Below are 26,311 nucleotides of genomic sequence, written 5' to 3' on the forward strand. Positions count from 1 at the left end.
ACTACTGAAGACTGCATGCTCGAGAGCCCATGCTCCACAAGAGAAGCCCCTGCAATGAGAAGCCCAGGTACCACAACTAGAGAATAGCCCCCACTCACCAAAACTAGAGAAAGCCCAGGTGCAGTAACAAAGACCCAGCACAGTCAAAAATTAAAAAAAAAAAAAGTATCCCTGAACCTCTTTGGCCAGAAATAAAATTATTATAAAGCATTACAAGGACAGTGGACAAATTAATGGTGGACAAGAAAATGGAACTTGTACTGTGACATCTCAAGATTTGTTGTCACATATAAATATGTTATGTCCTGAGAGTAATCAAGCGAAAACTGAGTCTTACAATCAACTGACCTTTGGTTGTATCCTTTTCAGAACTTACAAGTCATTAGAATCAAATCTAAATATGGTCTGTTTTCTTGTTAATCTAAAAGAAGGGAGGATCATCAACTATTAAGAAATTGTCCTCACTGGACTCCACATGTAACCCACGACACCCTAAACCAACATTTTAGTCCTGGTAGGTTGGTAAGTCAAAGGAAAAGGTTAAATTACTTTCTTTATTCAGCTTTAGAAAAATATTCCCTGATAAGCATCCAGACCCAATGAAGGCTCAACAATCTATAATCAGATTTTACTAGAGGAAATACACACTTACTTAAGAAAAATGCTAAAAATCCATAACAAATGTGCTTGCTATTTTTAGTTTTGTTTCTCTTCCTTGACCTTCTCCATTTTTAGCTCAGGCTTGATTAATTTCTCCGTATTTAGGGAAGGCATAATTTTCAGAAGCAGCCTAAATAAACTATCACTTCTTTTTTAAAAATAAGAGAAGGGAATAAGTAATCATTTTTGTTTTTGATAAAAGTGCAACACATTCTCAAATAAACAAGATAGAAAATGTATCTATTTAATTAAGATTTCTCCTAAAGAGACCATCATCAACCCTAGACAGAAAAAGAGAAATTGTGTGCTTTTACAATTTTCTGATTTTCTCTCCTGTTTGCACCTTGAATACAGACATTTTTATCTGACTCACTCCTACAGTGAAAACTCGACTTATAACTTGTTTCAATAAGCTATTAAAATTTTCAATCACGAGGGTTTTCTTTTTCTATTGTCCTTTTTTGCCCTCTACCAAGCTCACTCAATGCAGAGATGTACTGTGACATTGGCTTGGAGCAACAAATATTGATCTGCTTCTTCACAAGTCTATTAAAAAAAAAAAGCCTTGTTGGAATCATAACTTGCTAGAATTGAACACAGTTGTTAAAACTTTTTTCTTTTTCAAATAGCTACCTATGTATATTTTGGAGGGACAAAATCATAATATCTAGGTTTTCCTCTATTCTTGCATTTTTAAATTAAAAAAATGTTTTCGTAAATGAAGTTTCTGCCACAGAAAATTATCTACATAATAGCCTTCCATCCAATAGAGTAGTTTACAATGGGATGTTCTGGACTTATCAAAATTAAATATATTCTTAATCATTCAAAAAACTAAAGAAAAATGTCTGGATAAGTGAATTAGTATTATTTACTAACGTACAGAACATTGTGACATGAACACAGAATACATAACACACCATTCTACTACTTGAAATCTTGAAATCTTCTCAAGCTAATAAGAAATTCATTTGTGTTCATTGTAAATCAGGTTGGTTTATTATGTGTTTTAGACACCTGGCTATATGCAAACGCTCAGTTTACTCAGTCCTTCAAAAGTTTGAGATCGTAAATATAGTGATATAATACGAGACAAAAGTAGTGCCCAAGAGGATAAATATTCACACCTGAATTTCGGCTGTCCGGCTATCCAAGTCCTTATAATTTATAGAAACGGAGGGAAGTAAGATATTTCATGTTGTAAATTTGGGTTTTCTCCTCTGAGAGGCCTTCACCCACCACACTTACTACTTAGGTCTTCCCATCATGCTCTCTTCAGACCCAGTTTATTTCCTTCATGACACTTATCAGGATGTATAATTATGTGTTTGTCATTTTTTCTTCGGCTTTCTCCACCACCAGATTAGAAACTCCTTGAGAGCAGCAACCATGATCATCTTATCAGTAAATTCTACTGCATAAACAGGTACCTAGCAGGCACTCAATATGTCGCATGAATGACCACATGGTGGACTGATTTTGCTTTTGGATAAACATGAATTGATTCTACAGCTTTGGGTTATAAATATGACATTTAAAAATATAATCCAGCCCTTGCAATTGTCAAGTAAAATTCTAATGTTTGCTTATGAATCTAGAGTTAAAACTAGAGTTAATACCTAGTTTTAACTTTAGAGTTTTAAGCAAACATTTTCAAATCAATCAATAAGTATTTCTTGAGTACTTATCTTTATATAGATTTGTGGAAGATATAATAAATATAAAACATGCTGCATACTTTCAAAAACATCAGTTAGTTAAGGAGGTTTCTCCCTTCAACACTTCCAAGATAAACAAATAATGAGATATAAAACGTCTCTTAATTTTCTTACTCCATTTACCCACTTACTCAACTCTTTGACAAAGGCTATTTTCTCCCCCAACTTTACCTGAATAACAGGAGACCATTTAAGTTGCCAAGTGACATTAAACTACAGGTCCACAATCTCTCATCTGAATCTTTTGAGGCCAGATAAGTTATAGACTTCAAACTTAATTGGGGGGTGGGCGCAGAAAACTTTTGAGAAGTAATGCCATGCCTACACTATATATTACATGATATCCACAGAAAGGTCTGGGGTAAGTAAAGAGGTCTGAACAATTAAACACATCAACATGACTGCAATAAAAATTTGCCAATATTTGTAATAAGTAAAGACAAATGGCTGTTTCAGTTCAAATCTTGTAGCCAGATAAGTTAAGGGGGGAAAAGTGGTTTTCAAAACTTCCTGGATGTCAGAACTGAGAATATGAGATTGAGGAGCTACACTGACTTTATCCAAAGATTTAGGACAATAACGACAACAGCATCTAAGAGGCTGAGTACCAAGAGGCATCTTTGGAAAGACACATTTAGGGTAGTGCCATGAAGACAGAACAGCTCTTGTGTTTATACGGATTCTGCCTGTAGACATGAGATCAACTCAGGAGAAAATAAATTCTGGCCAAGATTGTTTTGGAAGAAGGATTATAGAGATCACCAGGGCATTAGCAGGTGTAACTGTTTTGGTGGAAAGCACACTGCAAGAGGCAGAGAAACTAACTTGAGTCCTGCCTGTGTGTTCACTAAATCACTCAACTATTATTTTCCAGAGTTTACCATTTGACAGGCTCCATTTCTAAGAAACAGAGAAACAGGAGCACAAGACACAGTTTCCACCCTCTGGTGTAAATGGCATGCTGCTGTTGTTTAGTCACTAAGTCATGTCCCACACTTTGTGACCCCATTGACCGTAGCCCACCAGGCTTCTGTCCATGGGATTTCCCAGGCAATAATACTGGAGTGGGTTGCCATTTCCTTCTCCAGGGGATGTTCCCCACCCAGGGATCGAATCTCCTGCATTGCAGGTGGATCATTAACCACTGAGTCCCATCAGGGAAATGCTGGGTAAGTGCTACTCTTTGCTATAGGCTCACAAAGTGCTCACACCTAGGCATGCAGTACCTCACCTCATTACTTTAATTAGGACTCCAGAGGCATGGATTTGAGGTCCTAGTCTGCCATTTCCTATTAAGGTTTCTCTGAGCCTCAGTTTCCCCATCTGCAGCATAAGGGGAAAAAATCACCACATAAGGGGTGGTGGGAAAAACATGACATGCTCCGCAAAGAACTGAACGTAAAGAGCAAAGGGAGAATCAGCTTCCTGTATCCAGGGTCATTCCTTAGCATCACTTAATTCATTCAACAATGGTTTCAGAACGACCACTGTGTTCCATGCAGGCCGTGTGTCGGGCACTGGGTGACACAGACAACTCAGCCCAGTGACTACCCTCAGAGAGCATGCAGTGTAGTGGGAGTGGGAGGCTGGGTATTGGAGAAGCTTCTAGAAAGAGGGAGTGATGTAATGCCATCACACAACAGTGACCTTCCCTCAGGGAGACCTGCGAGCCTTGTCCCCTTCCCGCCTGCCCTGACAAGGCGTAGGGACCCGCATGGTACGGGCAGTCGGAAAGCAACCCTCCAGGCCCCTCCAGGCCCCCTCCATCCCCACCCCCAACCCCAAATGAGAGGCTACTACCTGAGGGGAATGTCCAGCCGCCTGGCATCTCGGCCTTTTCCCTCCCAAACACAAGGCCTGGCCCCCGTAAGCCGATCAGCCTCCTCCAACCAGGCCAGAGAGTTCACGCTCTTCCCCACTTCCGCTTCCTCACTTCCGGCCCTTCACTTCCGGCCTTTCCTACGGCTGATGCCCACTACTCCCAGGACTTCGAGGAAGGGAGCCGCCCCGGGTTAAAATAATCCCTGCTTGTGGCTATCCAGTGGCCTGAAGGCAGATGTCTTCCTTTCGTGATCAGTTGGGCTGTGGCACTGCCTAATCCTTCAATGAAAGAATAAATTTTACAATCCGTGTTGTTAGCCTAATCTTAACTGACTGGAAACATGATCCGAAGGACAAAGAATGTAATCTCCAGTAGTAGACTCTAGAGATGAAAAGTGATGGGAAATGACTGAGTGCTTCCAGCGAGGGCCTTGGGTACCACTGATGGCTAGTCATTGAAATATTCAACTGACTTTCACTGAGCACCTAAAGCAGCAAGGACTCAGATAGGATCCAGTTCGATTAAGTTGACAGGCTAGTGGAGGTGACAGGCACCATCACAGAAGATTGTGACAAGGTATGCATAGCATAATGGGAGAGGAAAGACCATCTGATCCTACCAAGAAGTAGTTGAGGGCAGGTTTCAGAGAAGAATTTACATCTGAACTGATTCTTCAAGGATGACAGGAATTCACTGGATAGACAAAGAAGAGGAAGCCATTAGAGGCAAAGGACACATCGTGTGTAAAGGCTTGAAGACTGAGAGAGCCTATTATCTTGGTAACTGCAAGCTCTGTAGTTACCATGGCAGTCACAAAGACTGTTAGTGAAACAGCAGAGGGAGGTGAAGTGCAGAGGACAGTCAGATCATGAAGCGCCTTGTATGTACTACCAGGTGGTTTTCCAGTAGGCACTGGAAATGTAATCAAACCTGTGTTTTAAAAAACCTTGGTGGCTGTGCGGAATACTGACTAGAATGGGAGAAAACACATGTAGAGAATAGGAAAATCCTTAGTAAATGAAAGTTACCTTTGCTTTTAGTTCCTACTGCTTCAATCATTATTACTATAATAACAGCCTACATTGTTGATACTGGCATGTAGATAGGTCTAAGTATAATATAAAATGATAGGAAATATGGAAGAAATTGGGACATCATAACCAATTTAGCTGGCTGTAATATAGAGTAATGAGAGCAGAAGGCAGAGGGAAATTGAAAAGATGGTCTGGAGATGGGTGGTTCAGGACCTTGAAGGCCATGATAAGATGTTGGACTTTATAAAGTAGTGAGGAATAAACCAAAAGTGCTTTTTTTTACATTGAGTTATAGTTTATGAAGATTTTCATATGCATATTTTAAATATATTTTAAAGGAAGCCTGAAATGTAGGTGCTATTATCCCATTTTATAGATAAGAATGCTAAGTTTGAGGAACATGCATTCATTCTCCATTAGAGCCAGGCACTATGCTGAGCCATGGGAATACAAGGAAGTTACAGTCTAATAAGGGAAACAGGAATAAATCAGTAACTATGATAAATTACTATATTAAAGGCAAACATAGATTGTTCTGAGAGTAAGAAAGGAATTTATCTAAACCACATGGTTAGGAAAGGCTTTCTGGAGGAGTTAAAACTGAGCTGAGTTTGCAGGAACAAATAAGTTATATGAATTGTCCAGAAATATTCAGCTAGCAAGGATTTGACTGGAACTTGAACCCAAATCTCCTGTATGCACTTCTATGCTCTTTCCCCTATGCTGAGAATCAATCTTTTGTTCTTAATGTTGAGCTCCATTGACCCTCTCAGTCGTGAGTTTAACTTTTGTATTTTGAGAAGGTCAGAGATCTCAATTTTTTCATTTTAAACCTATTCATTTTCTTCTTTCAGAATGAATCTCTGAGTGTGTTCAGAAAATTAGATTGGAAGCAGAACAGAGGGACTGGAAAAAGAACAGAATTTTATAGTAGTTCTGGCAATAAGTGATGAAGGTGCCTTCCCTGGCAGTCCAGTGGTTAGGACTTCACCTTCTAATGCAGGGAGTGCAGGCTCAGTGCCTGGCTGGGGAGCTAAAGTCCCTAAAACTTAAACATAAAAATGGAAGCAATATTGTAACAAATTCAATAAAGATTAAAAAAATGGTTCACATAAAAAAAATCTTAAAACATAAAGTGATGAAAGTCATAACCAAAGCAGAAGCCATGGGCGTGGCAGCATACTCCACTCCGCTCACTCTCCTTCGACACACAGACGTTTGTGTATGATGTTAAAGCGTAGAAGCTATTGGACTTGGCTCCAGATCTATCTGGAAGTCTACAGTGACACTCAAGTTTCTTTTTGGGGTGACTCTGTGAATGGTGGTTGCTAGTTTCACTAAGATAGGAACCCAGTCTGAGGAGCATATTTTGCAGGAAAGGTGATGAATTCTATTTTGGACATTTTGAATGTGAGATGAGGTGTCTGGTGTGACCAGGTGAAGATGCCAAAGAGACAGTTGAATAGAAAAAAATTGGGGCAAAGGGAGAGGGTTCTGGTCAGGGCTCATGAACTTGAGAGTATTCAGTACATACATAGGTGGTGATTGAATAGGCAGATGGAAAAAAGAGAACGGTGCAAACTCAAAGACGACAGTCCCACTGCAGGTGGAGAGGCTGGTAGCAGTCACTGAGTGGATCAGACAGGCAAAAGGCTCATATGCTACCCCCTATGGAATTAACTCTGCTAAAGTGACATGTGCAAAGAGATGTCTGTTTTCCTCCATCTGGGGGCACCATAATTTAGTTGCAATACTGTAGCATCAAGAACACAGACGTCATTTTACCCCAATAACTTGGTGTGGGTTTTAATTTATTTTCTGAACTCAGAGTTTTATAAAAGTAAACAAAACTTTCTTCGCTTGGCTTCCAAGACATTACTTCTCCTTCTCATCTCCTTGGCTGGTTTCCTCTCATTTCTCTGACCTCTCAACTTTACAGGGGTCAGTTCTCTGTCTGTGTTCATTTCTGGGATGGTTTTATCCAGTCTCGTGGTTTTCAACATCCTTCTCTCTCTCAACAACTGTCAAGATTTCATCATCACCCCTAACCTGTGTCAACCTCCAGACTCAGGTGCCTAACTCCCTTGACACCCCCACTGGCATGTCTCACAGACATCTCAAATTCAATACATCTAAAAGAAAACTCCTCATCTGGTCTTCCAGACCTTCTCACCCACAGTCTCTTCTGTCTCAGTGAATGACACATCCTTGCTTCTGGTTTCTCAGGCCATGAACCTTGGGATCACCGCTGACGCCTCTCTTTGTCTCTCATATAGCCTGTGATGTCCATGAGTACACCTGTGACACAGGGTGGCTACCAATTCTGGGTTATGTGTGCTCCATAGGTAATAAATGGTTTATCAATGCCATGTTCTAATACACAGTAAAATAATCACGTTTATGATTCCAGACTTTTTGGTTACCCTGTATATTAAGGACTCAACATTTCCCACCATCTGTCCTAAGTCACCATCATCTCTTGCCAGGATCATGGCAGCAGCCTCTTATCTGCTCACCCTGCTTTTTCTCTTGCTTTCTTACAATCTAATCTCAATACAATGATCAGAGTGAGCCTTGAAAAACTTAAAGGCTCAGCTGTAAAGAATCCACCTGCAATGTGGGAGACCTGGGTTCGATCCCTGGGTTGGGAAGATCCCCTGGAGGAGGGAACAGCTATCCACTCCAGTATTCTGGCCTGAAGAATTCCATGGACTGTATAGTCCATGGAGTTGCAAAGAGTCAGACACGACTGAGTGACTTTCACAGAGCATATCACTCTCCAGTTCAAAATCTTCCACTGACTCCCATCTCAAGAATAAAATGCAAAGAACTTTCCATGGCCATGGAGGTCCTATGTATTCTGGTCCCTACTCCCCTTCTGACCTCCATTTCGACCCTTCCACCTCACTCACTGCATCTACCTTCAGGCTTTGTTCCTGCTAGTCCAGATGCCTGAAAAAGCTATTTCCCCAAAAATCCACCAGGCCAGATCTCTCGCTTTGTTTTGGACATTGCTCAGATGTCTTTTGATCTCCCAATTAAATCCCAACCCCACTTCAGCCACACAGTCTATGACTCTTGCCCCATTTTATAATCCTCTTTGGCAGTACCACCATCTGACACATGTATTATTTCTTCCTCTACCAGAATGTAAGATCCAGGATATGAGGGATTATGTTTTGTTCTCTGATACATCCCAGCACCTGCAACAGACCTAACAAGGGGTAGGTGTACAAACGTTGTCTATTGAATGAATAAAAAGAGAATGTCTGAACCCATGCTATTGGATGAAGAGTACACATTGTACCATGAAGTTAAAGTTAGCATAATTTTACATAAGAAGTTCTGATGCCAACAACAACCTCTCAAAAGGAACTGTTGAAAATTTTTAAATAAGTATGGTTTTAAACAAAATTTTCTCCATGGTGGATAAGTTCAGGTTTCATATATTCCTTAATCCTCCCGATTTTGCTGATACTATTCTGAGTGTCCTTTGATGGTGAGGACCAAGTTGCTGACAGTCTCACATGAGAGTTTTTATTCTTAGGTTCTGCCTTTGTACCAGTTCAATTACAGAACTGCTAGGAAATTAACCACTAAAGGAGCCTTGCTTCCCGCCCTATATGCTCTGTACCATGTCTGCTGATCATTACTTAACTGCTGAAAGAACTTCTCTGTGAGATTTTCCCATTCTGCACTTTGCCCCATTCTTGGACGAGAAGGGTTTGTGTTCTGTTCCCTGGGGGTGGTGTCCTGAAGAAAAGCAGCTACTTTGTTAGGGCGAGTGTGCTGAGAACACCATGGTGCTTCCTGTACAGTGCTAGTCAACAGTCTGCTTTCTTCCCAAATCAAAATCACTGGCTTGGGACAAGAGCTGTGTGAAAACCAATGATGAGGTCATCAGGCATAACGGTGATCCCACCAAGAAGGCCCTTAGACCCTGGAGACTGAAGAACCCTGAGGCCCACGTGGAGATGTGATTGTTTTAAAATTGGGCACACGTTTTTATCCTGAAAATTCTGTCTTTATAACACATGGAAGCAGTGGGGACCCTATTCAGATGCAACTTGGATTCAAGGACCTTTGACAGACTTGCACGAATAAAAGGAAAGCCCTCTATTACAGATTTAAGATGAACAAATTACTTCCTTTAAGTCATCTGACCAATCATTTGCTGGGCCCCTACTACGACCAAGTACTCAGATCCTTTCTATTTCAATAAAATGGTTGAGTGATCATAACCAACATTTCCACCACCACCCCCCAAAAAACCCCATAAATCTTGAGCAAGGTTTAGGTATAAAGGGGCAAAGAGATAGAAAAGAATACCATTCCACAATGTAGAAAAAGTTTAAATTCAAGATCCCCAAGTTGTCTTATCTGATGAATGCTGGAACATCTTGTCAGCCAACATTTCCATCTTTATCTTGGGTCTGGTCCCCCGACTCTGAACAGTGCCATTTAGCAAGTCGCAATATCTCTAATTTTGTGCAAAAGAAGCAACAATGGCAATCCGTTTTCTAGCAAAAGCAAAGACAGAGGAAGAGGCCTTAGCAAGTTACACTTGGTCTGGGAGGAGGGAACTTAACGAGGAGCGTGAGCTACAAATCTGAAGGTAAGAACTAAGGAAGTTGAAGGTGACAAAAATGTTAGGTCAATGAAAAAAGTCTTCAAATCCCAGAAATATTTTAGTCCAGCTTATTCAGGAGAAAACTAAATTCCCCAAATCTAAGTAACCAGCCCCAGCTCGCACTTGCTTATGGCAAAGCTGGGGTTGGAACTCATCTTGGCTTTGAATTTTTCTTCTTTCTTTTGTTAAGGGTAGTATTAGCGGCTAAGGGTAATATTGTGGGCTGAGTACACTAAAAAAGCTTTTTTTTTTCCTGAGATTTGAATGATGTGAGTGATCCAGGATGCTGTTAAATAAGTTCCCCTAAGAAGTCCTAATGTTCCTCCAGATGCTTGTACCTACTCGGAGAAAGTGCATTTTCCTTAAGACCAGCAGTAACTTGCCAATGGACCATCTCTAGGATTAAAAATTTTCTTATGTGAACATAATCGTTCAGGGCAAACTTGTTAAAACTGAAACCAAGCATAAAGAAGCAAAAGTGTTTCAGTGAACCTCCTGCATTTTAGTTCAACTCCGGCAGCAAGAAAACAAAACCACATAATCTAAGGCTCACGCCCAACTCTCTGAAGCCCCATATCTGCTAGTTCCTGTGTGGTTTGCATACAGACTGCTGGGCTGACTGGGGGTACTTTGGAGGAGGGAGTAAGAAGTTGGGGAGGAGGCACTCAATAGATCTGCGAGCCTATGCCCTGGTTTAGTGTGGTACGTGGACGACAGCCCAAAGTGGATCCGGACTCTGAAATGCAGTCATTTTGACATCGGAATTCAGCTTCCTTCTTGCAAGAAAGGATTCTGACCGTTCGGTGCAAAGCCATAGACTCAACCTCTTCTCTTCTGAAAGGTATGTCTTTATGCAACACCCGTCTACATGCTCTAGAGGTCTCAGATTTTTATTATTTGCAGAATGTTCTCTTGGAGTCAATCAAATTAAAATGAATCCCCTCTGCTCTGTAAATATTGGTTTTAATTTTTGGTTCATCAGCTAAGGTCTCTAAATCTTTTCCTGTAACAGTGTTTGTAGTGATAGGATTCAACTTCCAGTGAATGAACTAGGAGAAGACTTGCTCCTTTCAGCCAATGTTATCCAAGAAGACTCCACTAATTGGCTTCTAAGGGAAGCCAACTTCCATCTAAGGGAAAGACTCTGGACCTGGGATTACAGAGGTGGAATTCCCCTTCACCAGTGTCAGCATTTGTTCCGAATTGGCGTGGGTGTGGGAGGTGAAGGGCAGAGTAGCGATGAATGAACACTAGTACTGCATGGTCAGGATTTGTTCTTGGGGCTTGCATATTTACTTCTGTTAGTGTTTATGTCGCCTTTACAAAGAACAGCAGATTGAGTTCCGTTACAAAAAGAAAACTTTACTTTGAAATGAGATTTGAGAGAGTGTTGTCTATATTTATCCCTTTATTAACAGTTAACACTGTGTCCCTAAGACCATCTTCAGTTCAGGCATAAAATCTGAACACAACTCTTTGACACCCTACTCTTTGAACCTGAGGATTGAATATACCCACCAAAGGTTAATCCAATTTAAAAATATCATGTTTACATATCTGGAATTAGGTCTTGTTAATAAAGTATATGTAACTTCATCTGTACATTACTGAAAGTATACATCTCCAGATGAATTAAGAAAAGGGAAAAATGTTTAGGATCTAAAACTCCAATAGAAAAGATTACATGTGCTCATGTTCTGTCGTCTGAGGGTGGGAAACCTCAGGTTGAAAAATGTTTCATTATCTACAACTGTGTTTATCATAGATTTATTAGTTTTTCAGTGGGTCCTCATTTCTTTTCTCTTCTTTTTTTCTTATTTTAGTTTCAGAAAGGACTGAGTATAACCGTACTCTGCTTTAACAACCCAGTATTGTTTGTAAAACTTCACTTTTATAAAATAATTTTAAAATGATCCTCTTTACAAAAGGATCCATTATTCAATAAGGAGCACTAATAAAATTGAGGACCATCTAAGTGTATTTAAATTTCAAATTTTAAAAATTTTGATTTGTACTCTTTTGGAGAACTTGGAATGGTTTTTTTGGTAAAGGGAGACAGTCCTATATCATTGAATAAAGCTATCATTTTAGATTGAACTTAGAGTGTCTCCCATGTAACAAACTGTAATCTGATTCTCCCATTATAATAGAGTTTATTTTTTTTTAAATGACTTTACTGAAGCAGAGGGGAAGGAGGTGATCAATTTGTTCAAAATGAAGAAGTATCTCTATTGCTAATATAATATCCTTTTGAATATCTTTCATATCTTAGGCCTGAATGAAAATCTTCTTTTTTAAAAATTTCAATTGTTCTACATCTATTTCTTAGGGATATTGTAAGAATAAATGAGTTAACATAGATATGAAATGGCTTAGGAAAAAGGTGCTGTGAAAACACAAGGTAATATCAGTATTAATGATTTCTTTGAATCTTGATCATTTTCTTCCCACCTTTTATACAAAATATATTGGACTTACTGCCTGAAGCCATCTCTTTTATGTCTTTGCCTTCTGGAGGGGCTGGAAATGAACCTACTTCCCACATGTTTATTGATTCTCAGAGATTAACACCTGTAGGTATTGGTGACTTGCAGGGCTCTTGCCTGAAACAGAGCTGGCTTCTTTTCCTGACTCAGAAAGAGTCTACAACCACTCCAGTATTCTTGCCTGGAGAATCCCATGGACAGAGGAGCCCAGCTGGCCATGGTCCGTGGGGTTGCAGAGAGTTGGACGCGACTGAAGTGACTGAGCACACACGCATTCAAAAAAGTGTCATCATGTGTGATTCCACCGGGATTTCTTAAACAAGTTATAGTTGATGCTTGATTAGTCTGAGGAACAGAGGCTTCATTTTTGTGCAGTCATGAAACTCAAAACTTGGTGAAGAATATTTATGGCCTAAGCTATTTGAATCGAAGGATGAGACTGACTGGCCCTCCTATTTGTCCATCTCCAGTACTTTCTCAGCCTGTCTTAATCTATAAAGGAACAACACAGCCTCCTGTGCGTGTGTCTTTTTTTTTTTTTTTTTACTTCTTCACAGTTTCTTAGGAAAATGTAACCTCATTTAACAAATGAATGTTTATTAACACACTGTACATTTACTATGTGTCAGGCCTTGTTCTAGGCACTGAGTTCTCTTCAACAATGTTAATATTACATTAGGTTTCAGTAAGCTTGAACCAATGAGCCAATAGGAATTCAGTAAGTAATTTTTAGAAAACAGATTAAAAAAATAAATTCATTCACAGCAAACATTTTGGAGAATTAAAAGAAACTATTACTAAGTATGTGAAGATTGAAGTCTTAAATTGCCCTCCAAAGAGGATATAAGACCTACATCTTATGAACAAAGTGAAGAAAATGTCTAAACATAAAGAAAAGTTGAAATATTTGTACAGTGAATACCTCTATACTCACCTCCTAGATTCAACAGTTGCTAACTTTTTGACATATTTGTTCCACCTATATGTATTTCTTTCTAACTACTTGTAAATTATAGACAAAATGATACTTCACCCCTAGATAATTCGGTACACATCAAAGAATAAGAACATTCTCCTACATAACTGCAATGCCATCATTATACCTAAGAAGATGAACAGTAATTCATTAATATCTAATATCTAGACCATATCTAACCTTAACCATTTGTCCCCCAAATGTCTTCCATACCTTAAAAAAACTAAGATCTAATTTTTTTAAAGAAAAATACATTTTTTACATGAAGGCTTTATGTCTTTTATTCAACATTGGAGTTTTTGAAAGGGTTAGGTGTTGTCTTGTTGAATGTTCTAATTTGTTTTTGCCTAGCAGTGTCATTTAATTTGTTCCTCTATCTTCAATATTTCCCATAAACTCCAAATTAGAAATGAAGCATTGATTACATTTCAATTGAACGCATTTTACAAGATGCTCCATATTGTATCTCAACAGGAGACACTTAGTTCCAGATTGTCCCTTTATTTGTGACACTCGGTTTGACCGGGGCTCAAAGTAGTGATCTCAGTTCAGGGATCCCTTTGCAACTAACAAGTAGTCTGGCAAGAAAATGCTTAGGCTTTGTGATGATATCCTGTTTCCCAACAAACCTCACTCAATGGTGAGTGATAATCCTTTCCTAAATCAGCTATTTGTTTGGGGGTCATATACATTTTCAGTATACTTTGAAGAAGGATCAGACATACACATTCGTTATTATCAGCAGCCACAGCAGATATTTGAGTGTCTTTTTAAGTTCAGGTAATAACAACCATGATGCTCATGATGATAGTAATATGTAACATTTACTGAGTGCTTGCTGTAGAGCCAGATGGTCTAGGTTTGAGGCCCAATCCTTCAGTTACCAACTAGGCCAATTGCGACGAGATACTTAGTCTTTCTATGTCTTAGTTTCTTTAGCTATAAAATGAGAGTGATAATGGTAGCTATCTTATCATACCATTTTGAAGATTAAGTAATTTATACACATAAAGTTTCTGAAACAGTGTCTGTTACTGCTATTTGCCAAGAGCACTGTACAGGTGTTAACTCACTTTGCTTCTCCTAAGGGCACAATGAAGCAAGGGCTAATATTACCTTTCTTTTGTAAGTGAGGAAACTGGGGTGCAGACAGTTTAGGTCGCTTGCACAAGGTCACTTAATTAGTATGTGGTACAGCCTTGATTTGAACCCAGGTGGTCTGATTGCAGAGCATTCTCTCCAAAGGCTCCTGACAAGTGGAATGAGAAGGAACAGAAATGGAACTGAATGAAAAGCAGTTACAGCCTGGCCCCACCCTGGCATCCTATCACCACCCAAGTTTTAAGTTCTTTTCAGTTATTCAAACCTGAGACTGTTGCTACCAAAATATATTTTAGGTTTTGTTCATCTGATAATAGCGCTCTAGTAAGCATAGATGAGTATGCTTATTGCAATTCTATAGCTTCAGGCTCTGTATAAGAAAGTCTAAATGTAAGAGATAATGTTAAGACTGGAAAATGTAGAACTATTCAATATAAAGGAAGAGGAAGGGGAAAAACTGAAAGGAATAATACAAGAGGGGAGTTATGAGACCTCAGAGTCTTGGGGCAGAAGATGATATTTTGATACAGTCAAAGGGAGAAAATGCCTCTCATTTTTCACATTACTGTACTGTGTAAAATTTTACCACTGAAACACAAGAGTATAGCCATTGTCAGATTTATAAAAGACCACATTGGATTTCTTTATGGGATGATGGATGAGTCTTGATAGTAGGTAACTTCTCTGGTTGGTTATCTCGGTCACTCAGACATTCCATAAGTCAGTCTGTGTCTTGGGAAATACATAACTGTACACAGAAAAGGCCTCACAAACCAGGTATTGGTCCCTACCCCTTCATTAGCATTAAAAAAGGATTCCAGTGCTGTCTTAGTCACTCCTATTGCTGCTACAGAAAGCTCTCAAGTGTGATTTTCTAAAGAGAACTAAATAAAAATAAATGAGAAAAAAATTCCAACATTAATAATGTTTTTATGCATTTCCAACACAGGCATTGCTAAATTGGCCCTGTCTTTTTATGTTTTTTAATGAAAAGCAGGCTAATTGATCAATTGGTCATGAATAATACTTTTTCATTTGTTTTTTTCCACACCTCTCAGCCTTCCAGAACCACAGGCTTAATGTGGCAGCCTACAAATGGTTTACGATTTGTGTCTATAGTCTAGTGCTTTATGGGAAAATACTAGAAACAAACTGCTGCAAACTCAGTAGAAACTCGGTAAATAATAAGTAGATAGTTCTCTTGCTAAATATGATTTTAAAGAAAAATCTTTTTAAATAACTAGGACATTCTACTAAGGAAGCACACTAGTAGGAAAAAAAACCTGGTTGATTTATCATCTGAATTTTCATCTTCATTTTATAAGTGATAGATTTTTAGCAGGTTAGGGAGCAAAGCATGAGGTCAGATTAACTCCCCTCCCCCGAACAGATTTATATTCTAAAAATGTGGATTGTTGAATTGTAAAGCTAGCAGGGAGATCCCAACTACACATTAAATCTAAGAAAATTATCATATTTTAATACATTATATCAACCTCTTACATTGATCATAAACATGTTGATATCCACAGCACAGAGGTTCTTACTGGTGGTGGTGAGGCTAAATGTACAGGGGAGTTTCAGAGACACATTTAGGAAGCTGATGAAAGCTATAGAAGCACGCCCCAGGGGTGAAAAAATATATGCCTAGCATTCATTCACACACACCTTTACACAGAATATTCAGTGGTTCATGGACACTCCCTGCCTCCCCCTCCACCACCACCAAGAGTCCATCCATAGAACTTCAGCAGGAAAAACATGCTTTATATGGAGTTCTTTTTTTTTTAACCTTATCTTTTTTTTTTTACCTGAGCCTTATAAAGTTTTAAAAAGCATTTTCACACATTATCTCGTTTGATCTGCCTATGATCTTTGAGGCAGGCAGACCACATATTTTGCCTCTCATGTTGCAGAGTGGGAAGGGCAAAGCTCACGAGTTTAAGTGACTTGCTCAAGGTAATTTTGCCAACGTCTACCAAGACAGAGTACCAAGGCTGTGAAATTGTAGCCAGGGTTCCTTCTACCACACTGGTTTGGGCACAGCATCAAGGAACTCTTGACGCAGGTTCTGGAAATCTGAATTCTGGCTTTATTGGAAACTACCTGCGTGACCTTGAACGTGACATTATAAACTCTCTGGGCCTCAGTTTCCTTCTCAACTGAGGGAGAGGTTAGACCACATGTTCTCTGAAGCCCCTTCCGTTCTCTGTTGCAAACTATCTCATCCCCTTGCAGTCTGAGAGCAGAGAGAAATGACCTTTTCAGTGACAGATGGCGAGACCTTTCACCCTTCCCTGTAGGTCATAAGAGCTGGCGTCCAGTTCAGATGGGTTCCTTTTCAATGTCCAAATCCTGTTAGAAACTAGCAGCGTGGATCAGGCTTTAGTGGGCTGCTTGTGTGTTGTGCCTCTGGTTGCCTCATTTTCCTGCAGGGCTGGCAGTCTCACAACAATTTTGCTCCAACCCTGTGCTCTGCATCAGACAGACGTACCACGGTATTTTATGATCCCTCCTGGGTAGTTCAGAATATGATATGGAAATAAAGAATGCTGATGGACTTACTTGGGGCTGATCGAACTTATCCTTCTAAAAAGGTTATTTCTCTTGAAGGATGCAAATCTTCCACCTGATTTTTCATCACTAACAGTTATTTCCTTTAACATCTCTGAAATGTGCTTGGAAATTGGAGTGGAGAGAGAGCTGAACACAGATGACCTGAGACGAGAAAGGATGTGAGCAAAGCCTTTCTTTTGGGAGATGTTTGAAGAATCTTTGAGTCAGTATAATTAGGACAAATTTGTGTGTTAGCCTTTGTTTCAGATTTCTGAAAAGTGTCCACAGTGTATGGATATACAAAACCCATGATACAGCCCCAGTTTAATTTTGGACTTCTCCAGGAAGATAAAACAAGCAGAAAATTCTCATGCTTCGTATGTCAGTAAACCAGGCTTTTGTAATATCAGTTGTCAAACGGTGGTAAGTCAGAATCAAAGTTCTTCTACGCATCACAGGAACCACCCTGCTCTTAGTCTTTTGAAGCATCCGAGCCAAGTGCTATTAGCACAGACAGGCTGGCTACCCCAGCAACCAGGAAGGTGTCAGTCTCTATTTGTGATTAAGAGCCAATGACAAAAAACTGGGGGCCCTGTCTTTTTGCTCACTGCATTTTCTACCTGAACGTCAGGCTAGCAAGTGGAATTCTATCAACTTGTTGCAGAGAAGTGTATAATTTTCTCTGTACCATGTCAGGTCATTGGACTGTGGGTACTGTACCTGGGTACAGGTAATACTGTCCAGCGACGCAACTGACAGAGCATGAACTTGGCTCCTGTGTTCTGCATTCTATTCTCAGCTTCGTGGATGACTCAGAGTGCCCCATCCATGCCTCTGTCCTTGAGTGAAACTATATCGTTCTTTAAGCCACTACGCAGGAGAGCTGCACATTGTTACCCTCAAAGATGTTTTTATCTTTGGTGTAATATAAATGTGCAACCTCTCGTTTTTAAAATGCACAACAGGGTGCTTTCTCATTTAAACTCATTTGTGGAATTTCTGTGTCTGAGACCAATGTTGTTAAATAGACAACTCATTCATTTTATAAACCAGAAGCTGTGTGATGTTGTGACTTGACGCTTGTATCCATGTGCTTATGTGCTTGGTTGTGTCTGATTCTTTGCAGCCAGGGTTCCTTGGTACCCTTGGTACCCTATAAATATCCAAGTAAACAAAGAAGGAGATGTGTGAAATTGCAGAATCTCCCAGCTGGAGAGTAATTCCTAAGACCTGACACAAGGAAGATGGGGTTCTTAAACAGTGGCATGGACACAGAGCTTTTTTTTTTTGGCTGCATCTGGATTTTTGATCTCCACTGTGGAGTATGGGAGCTCTAGTTGTGATATGTGGGATCTAGTTCTGTGACTAGGGATTGAACCCAGGCCCCCTGGGAAGCATGGAGTCTTAGCCACTGGACCACCAGGGAAGTCCCCTAGACATACAACTGTTATTTTAAAATAGAAGATGTAGGGAAAAGTGAGATTTACTATACAGCCAACTTTGTCAGCTCATATTATTTCATAAAGCGAAGGGTCAATTACGTGTTGTTATCATCAAGAGAACTTACTGTAAGCTTTGTCACGTAGGCACTATTAAAAAAAAATCACCTTGTCTGGTTACTTTAATTCGTCTTTTGGCTACCATCAGCAGATATCCCCTCAGTCCCTAATTCTCAGTACCCAGATGTACTGAGACCTTTTAGGGTAATCGAGACAAAAAGAAAATAGGGTCCTTTCCTCTAAAGAGCTAACAAGCTATTAGGGAATCTAGGAGAAGTGAAAGCAAATGCTTACGCAGTGCCAGCTCCTGAGGAAGAGGACTCAAGGTGGGGCTTTGGAGGGAGGGCTTCCTGAAAGAGGTGGTTCTGCAGGCAGAGGAAGATGGCTTGGCAAAGGCACATAAAGTTCTTCACAGATTTGTGCACTTCAAGGACATTGTAGGAGGAACAGAGTCTTCTTTGATGAAGACCTGTTTACTTTGCAAATGACAGAATCAAGAAGGCTCTTGGGAATTTCTTTTCCTTGGGGATCCAGAAAGAAATTAAACTTCTGGTGCTGGAAACTCTACCTCAGACTCTATTCTCAGATAACCTACTCTTCTTTTACTTCTCATCATGTCCCCTTATGTCTTCTTTTTCAAGTGTAAATATCCTTTGTTCTTTCAGCTATTCCTCTTGTGATGTGGTTTTACGTGCTCGCATCATTTTAAGCCTCTGATGGACTATGATGTGAGGCCTCTCTTAAATCATGGTGCTCAGAATGGGACAGGGCTTTCCAGGAGTGGTCTGACCAGTGCAGAATACCATGGAATAGTAGCCTCCCTTGATCTATACCCTATACTTCTATTAATATGGCCCAAGGTTTCGTTCATCTTTTTGGCACTCAGTTAGTATGCTGACTCATACTGAAACTGTGGTCAACTCATACCCATGAGTTCCCATGCTCTACTATGAAGCCAGTTCGTCCTTACTCTGTACTTACGTTATTGATATTTTTTTTAAAAAAAGAAAGGAAATAAAACACTAGGCACAGAATTTTAAATGTAGAGATTTAACTCTATTACACTTGATCCAATTGATAACAACCCATCAATATATTGATATTTCAGAGCTAAGATGTTAGTTCTCCTTCCCTAAGGGGAATACTTATCTGCTGGCATGAGGGCAGGGCTAATCTCAACACTGGCCTGGAAGAGATTGCATAAGGGTCAAGACTTTTTTATCTACATCTTTAGACAAACTAGCGAGCCTAAATCTTTCTAACTGTAAACTAGGAACAAACGTGAAAGGGCCTTTCCTTCCTGAGGATATGCAGCAGTGAGTCAGATGTCTGCAAAGCTCCAAGTCAGAGTTACTCAGAGGCAGTAATATACAAGAAGAGGTAATTTTTATATCAGGCTTTCGGCAGCTTTCAGGAGGTTTGATTACCCTGATCGCTATACATTACAGTAAATAGCACTCATTTTTTGCAACTGGTTTATAGCCTTAACTGAGTTATCTGATTCGAGGTTGCAATAACTTCATGTGGTGTCAGCATAATTTCAGCACGGAATAATTTGTCATTTGAAGCAGGTTCACGAATCTGTTTCTTTGCAAGGCCCCATTTAAAATGATCCCCCTTTCTCCATCCCCTTTCCTAGGCCTCCTCACCCCTAGCCTCTTCCTCCCTAGAACAAGGACTATGAAGACCTTGAAGTTTAGATATGCATCAGGGTTTTGGAAACCTTTCAAAGTCCTGCCAAACTAACATAGCAGCTCACCAGTTTTTGCAGGTAGCTTGTATAATATTTATAATTTCAAGCGAATAGAAATGTCACATTTCAAAATGCATCTCTGAGAGCTGTTTTATTCTTTACAGAAAAGCGCAGGAAACTGTCACATTTTTCTAGTCTGTTCTTCTAATGCAAATTTTAATCTTGCTCTCATGACCTTGTAATTATTATGATTCAAATTGCCCCTCCCCTACCTCTCAGGAGTGATTTTGTTCTAGGGCCTTGCTACTCAATGGAAGGTCGGGGAACCCGTGATATTGATACCACCTGGGAACATGTTAGGACTGAGTATCAGATCCTGCCTGAAACTTGCCAAATCAGGATCTTTAAAAAAAGTCCTTTTGTGATTCTCCCGCACAATAAGATCTCAGGAACACTGACCTAGAGTGAAGGGATTTCATCTCACTTTACCCCTTATGTTGTTAAACAAACCTTAACAAAATTCTCTCTGGTGTTTATTACTAGTTTTGTGTTGTTGGTAGTCGCTTAATCATATCTGATTCTTTTGTGACCCTGTGGACTTTAGCCCACCAGACTCCTCTGTCCATGGGATTTCCCAGGCAAGAATACTAGAGTAGGTTGCCATTTTCTCCTCCAGGGGATCTTCCTGACCCAGGGATTGAACCCCAGTCTTCTGCATTGGCAGGCAGGTTCTTTACCACTGAGCCACCTGGGAAACTTTTTGTAACTAGTTTAGAGCATAGTTGTTAAATGTTTACCAGATTTAAACATTCTGACTTTTCCTCAAAGTATCTATAACTGACTTTAAAATGCTCTTGCCTTTCTGGGTTCTTTTAGAGCAAGAATTCTCAAAAGGGGGTAATTTTCATTCTTCTTTTGTTTTTGCCATGACATGTGGCATACAGGATCTCAGTTCCCCAACCAGGGATTGAACTCATTTTTTCTGCAGTGGAAGCACAGAGGTTTAATCACCTGACAGCCAGGGAAGTCCTTACGAAGGGCAATTTTGAAACACCCTCCCCATCAGAGACATTTGGCAATGCCTGGACACATTTTTGTTTGTCACAACTTGGGGGTGGAGGAGAGGGGCTGCCTGTGGCATCTGGTGAGTAGAAGCCAGCAATGCTAGTTTTGGACCCTATAATGCACAGAATACCCCCCACCATAAAGACTGAACCAACTGTACATGTCAATAGCAACGAGGTTGGGAAGGCCTGTTGTAGAGGTATGTGGTTTGTAGAGAGGGACTCATACGTGCAACCGTTCACAGCAGGATGCAGGAAAATGAAGCCATGTGGCGTGTCATCACCTGATAGGAGAAGAGCAAAGGGACTGGTAGTGGCCTGAGTTATGATGCTGGGAGCCTGGGGGGCAGCGAATAGAGAATCCAGCCACAGGTGAGAGGAGAGATGTCAGAGAGCTTGTAACCAAAGCTCTGTGCAGAGACTGCCTAGGTAACAGGGTTGGGGTTCAGAGACTGGATATCAAGTCTGAGCTGAGGGTGGGGGTGGTGTGGGCTGGAGAGAAACAAAGCTTCAGTCCTAGACTGGATACTCAATGTGATCCCAAAATCACATTAGACCTGGAAAGCGAGAAAGGATTTCCAATGTTATCATAGGAAGACTCGGGTGGATTTCCAGTAAATCCAGTAAGAGACAGACTTAGATGCAAGGTGGAACCCCACTTGTTAGAACTGGAACACCTCAGAGCCAGCCTAGCAGCAGGGGATGACCTGATGACAGTTAGCTGAGCTCTTAGCTAGAGTGAGCTTTTTAAATCCCTCCCAACCAAGAAGAGCCTTAGAGCTGAGACTACAGTGTGGCTGACTTGCAGGAGGAGGTCAAGGGCTTCCAGCTATGGAGTAAGGTGGACAAGAAGCAAGTCGGCTCCTGACACTGGCTGCCGAAAATTCATAGGATAAGAACTGGCTAGAACTTGAGAGATCCTCTGAGTCATTTCCCTACTGCACAGCACCTAACTCATTTCAGAAAGGTGGCCTACTCTTCAACTGTAACATTTTCAAAGAAAGATTGCTTTTAAAAAAATATGTATTTATTTATTTGGCTGCGATGGGCCTTAGTTGTGGCACTCAGGATCTTCATGGCATCATGGGAGATCTTTCGTTTTGGCCCACAGACTCTAGTTGTGGCACATGAGCTCAATACTTACGGCAGGTGGGCTTAGTTGCTCTGCGGCACATGGGATCTTAGGTCCCTGACCAGGGACCGAACCCGTGTCCCTGGATTGCAAGCTGGATTCTTAACCACTGGACCACCAGGGAAGTCCCCCTAAGAAAGATTTATTAAGGACCTGTGTTGATGCCTTATAAACCATCTAAGTCAAAGCTGCTTCTGCATTCCTAACCTTATATCACCTTACCAGACGTAAGTGGACTTTCTTTCATCCTACCCTTCATATGCTTTCTAACATTCAGTAATGGTAAACAGACCAACTTACCTTCGCAGCTGCCAAAGCCAGCCTTCCCTTCTCCAAGATAAAGAACCTCGATTTCATTAGCGTGCCACCCTGAGAGTCTCTACCCAACCTCTTAATCCCTTTGTTATTCTCTGGACCCTCTCCAAGTGTTGGCTGCTTGTGATAGCCACCACCAAAATGTGTTTATTAAATATACACTGTGTGTGTGGATTGCCCTTTTGACAGTGGAGGCAAAGGAGAAGAAATAGAAAAGGATATACATGGTTTTGTTGGTTTTTATCTGTCTCTTTTCTCTCCAAGAAGGTGTCCGTCTTTGCCGAGTTCACAGTCTAGTTGGAACAACAGTCTTTAGGCAAAGTTCTGTTGTAAAATTTTAGTTGTCCTGCAAATGCTTTCACTGTGACCTTCACCTAAGGACAATAGAGTGCACTTGTATAAAATAGGTCTGATGTGAATTTAACTGTAAATAAAGCTGGGATAAATGCATTTGTTCAGTTCCAGGGAAGGCATTATACTGCCACGTGGATTTTCTTTCAAATAAGCTTCAAAACAAAGTTCCTTTCCACATAAAGGGGTTTATTCAACTGAATGCACTTGCCTTGTTGCAACTGGGTTAATTTCATTTCACATCATGTCTCTAGGTAGAAAAGTAAACTGATTTGCAGCAAGCTAAATGGATATGTTGATACATCCTACGTCAGTAAGATTTATTCCAGCTAGATTACAACAATCACAGTCCGTTGGTTGCTTTAGCTTCTATTAAGTAGTTGCAAAAGTGCACCATTTCAGTGTGTGCACTGAAAAACAGTTTATCAAAGTCATGATAGATGGGAATGTTGTAGAATGAGAGAACATGCAGATGTGGAAAATGAGAAAAATGTTGTGAAAAATGTGTCACTCTATATCCATGTTCAATATTTTTATCCATGTTATTACATATTATTAAATATCCATGTTCTAAAAGCCACCATTTTAGATTTTTGAATTGTATTTCACACAGCACCATTCAATATATACACAGGCCAACACATGGTGAACAAGGGCGAGCAAGTATTAGCCGTGTGCTGGCTGTGTGTTCACCGCAGCGCTAAGGCCCACCGCTCACCTAGGGCTGGATCGCCGCCCCCTCACTCCATCCTGTACTTTCTGTTGCACTCTTGCCTCTTCGTGTCTCTCTCCATTTCCAAAACTGCTATCTTACCATTCTCTTGGGATTCTCAATCTCTGTCTGTTTTAGGACCCTCCTTTCATCTCTCCCAAATTGCTGACTTTATCTTGGCTTGTGCTTCTAGCACAATAAAGCTGCCAGTGGAAATCTGTCTGATTTCTACAGCTAGTAGCTTCTATAACCAGTAGTTATTTTCAGAAGGAAATAGCTTCTGGAGATGAGCCTGTGGTGTCACAGGACTGTTATATGGATCAAATGTAATAATGTGTATTAAAAAAGCGATTTGTAAACTGTAACATGCTCTCTCAAAGTAAATTATTACTGGATTATATGACTTTAGGGTTTCAAAAGCAGCTGGATGATATATAAAAGTTCAGTAAGACTTGGTAACCCAGTGGGAAAAGAAAATTAGAGAATTTGGGGCATTGACCCCCTCCATCAGTAAGCTAGAAGTCTTTAACATTTTTTACAGTCAAAGCACACCCATCCCATTGAGAACACACACTCTGGTCCAAGGACTGTGTCTGTTCACCATTCTGGAACTGGGCCTTCACTCTTACCTGAGTATCCCCATCCCCCATAGTCACCTTTCAAAATCCCAGCCAACCTTCAAAGGTGAGACCCAAACCCACTCTCTCTCCCCAGTTCTTCCCCAGACAGAATTAATCTCTTTGTCCCCAGCACTTATGTCAGCCTTAAACTATGTATGTGGGTGTCCATCTCCCTGTGACGTGCTGAAGAACACGGCCGTCCTAGAGTTTGTCAGACCCACCCCTCCCCAACAGCTCAAAGTAAAGTGGCTAGAGGATAAAGCAGAGAGTTCCATGGGCCAAAAATGTTCTACAAAAAAGCTTTATCCCTGGAGGCTGGTCTCAGATACAAAAATGTCCTCACTTGAGCAACTAACTGTAGGACCCTCTGCAATGAAACAGAGTCTATTAAATAGACTTATAAAAAAACCCTGTGAGTGGTGGGTACATGGAGGTTTCTTACTCTTTTGCATACTTTTCATTTGCAATAGTTCATATTTTTAAATGTATATAAAAGACCCCATCCTATTTAAAAGTTACTGAATTGAATAACTTATTTTCATTCTAACTTGATTTTCAGCCTTAACATTTTCCTGTAGTTTAAATAAGAAAAGCCATCCTTCGCATCCCAGCTTAGCTGTATTTTATCTACTGAATACGGTACCCATTCGGGTATCAATAGACCGTGGACTGTGTTCTGCACAATTCCACCTTGCACTGCACTCGTAATTGAAAGGAACTCAGTGTGCAAAGTATGGGGCTCTTGGAGAATGAAAAGTACCACCCTTTAACACATTTAAAAAAATCCTTGAGCTGTTCTATTATTTTAACACTTTACCTTTGTCAGAGCAGAAAGTCTTCTTTAGGAATCATCTCTAAAACGATTAACCATGTAACTATTGCCAAGTACATAAGTACATATTAGGTGCTCAATAAGTATCTTTAAAATAAATGAAAATACTGTGCCCTTTGAAACAAAAGATAACTCCAGTCATTTCAAACAGACAGCAATGGATATAGTTTCCAGCTGTTGCTCTTCTGTGTTCATTAGAAATCACAGAAAAATGGAAATTTGGGGAAAAGATCAAACCTGTTATGAAACTGCGTTGATGAGAGCAGATTGTAATTTTGTTTATAGTTATTTGATGTACAGTTACTTGAGGGATTTATTGTTATCGTGGATTAAAGCTGTGTTGTTACTATAACAGAAGATTGGCCCAGAGCCCTCATCTAATGCCAGCTCTTCAGGATTGCCTCTGTTCTTTCAGCAGCAGCCCAGTGCACTGCCCACCCCCCACCCCCAACTTTGTGAGCTACAGTCCTGGCACAGACCCCTCACTTAAAACTCCAGCCAATTTCCCTAACTACACACTTTCTCCCTTCACCTGCCAGATGCTTCTCGTTCTGACACTGCACCTTGAAGTCAGAGGCTTTCAACGAGTTAAAAAGGGAAATATAGAATTACCTAGCTTATCAGTATTTTAAGTATTCTTGTAGACTTAAATTGAGAGTTCTTGTACAAAACCACTCGAACTATTTCTTAAGATATGCTAATTTTTTTCTCTCTTTGATTGAACTGTTGACCTTCTGGATATATGACTGGTTATTATCTCAAGTATGTTTGGAACTATTCTTGCCTTAACCATTCTACAAGGTAATTAGCATGAAGACATTATTGTAGGGGCATGTCACCTTGGGCTGGGATCTCACTAATAGAGCAGAACTGTGCATACTCCATGCTCCAAAAAATCTCTAAGAAAAATCCACATCATTGAGGGAAAGGTTAAAATTGCTGATTTCGTGAGCTCTCTTTTACCCATATATTTAATTTGTAGAAGGATCCAAACACAGGGAGGACTGTGGTTCTTCTGTTTGAAAAATGAAAGCAACTCTGTTTTCTCAGAACTCTGCTTATGCAACGTGGCTGCTCTCACAGCACTGGGTCAACCAAAACCAAAATAAG

The 26,311-nt window shown here is 40.3% G+C and overlaps 2 protein-coding genes and 1 long non-coding RNA gene across 8 annotated transcripts in view; 2 read left to right on the top strand and 1 right to left on the bottom strand.

Moving 5' to 3' along the window:
• The window catches only part of ENTHD1 (ENTH domain containing 1), a 91,474-nt gene extending 87,179 nt beyond the window's left edge, over nucleotides 1–4,295 (bottom strand). For 2 of the 4 annotated variants that reach the window (XM_081590207.1, XM_081590203.1), the window contains exon 1: nucleotides 4,179–4,295. In XM_081590207.1, coding sequence (XP_081446333.1) covers nucleotides 4,179–4,206 — 28 coding nt within the window. In that variant the 5' untranslated portion in view covers nucleotides 4,207–4,295. Of the gene's footprint in view, nucleotides 1–3,609; nucleotides 3,702–4,175 lie in introns of all 4 variants that reach the window. The other 2 variants (XM_081590204.1, XM_081590206.1) reach the window with 2 other exon arrangements.
• On the top strand, nucleotides 3,396–9,472 carry LOC145545531 (uncharacterized). Its single transcript, XR_014082138.1, has 2 exons — nucleotides 3,396–3,547; nucleotides 8,382–9,472. It is a non-coding gene; the product is annotated as an uncharacterized LOC145545531 (long non-coding RNA).
• Nucleotides 9,473–10,560: 1,088 nt separating this feature from the next.
• The window catches only part of GRAP2 (GRB2 related adaptor protein 2), a 71,082-nt gene continuing 55,331 nt past the window's right edge, over nucleotides 10,561–26,311 (top strand). For all 3 annotated transcript variants that reach the window (XM_081590209.1, XM_081590208.1, XM_081590210.1), the window contains exon 1: nucleotides 10,561–10,705. The gene's annotated coding sequence lies outside the window, so the exon portion shown is untranslated. The remainder of the gene's footprint in view (nucleotides 10,706–26,311) is intronic.

Source organism: Giraffa tippelskirchi, chromosome 4 (assembly GCF_054371585.1).
Source record: "Giraffa tippelskirchi isolate mGirTip1 chromosome 4, T2T-mGirTip1v1.2.pri, whole genome shotgun sequence".
In the NCBI taxonomy this organism is placed as follows: domain Eukaryota; kingdom Metazoa; phylum Chordata; class Mammalia; order Artiodactyla; family Giraffidae; genus Giraffa; species Giraffa tippelskirchi.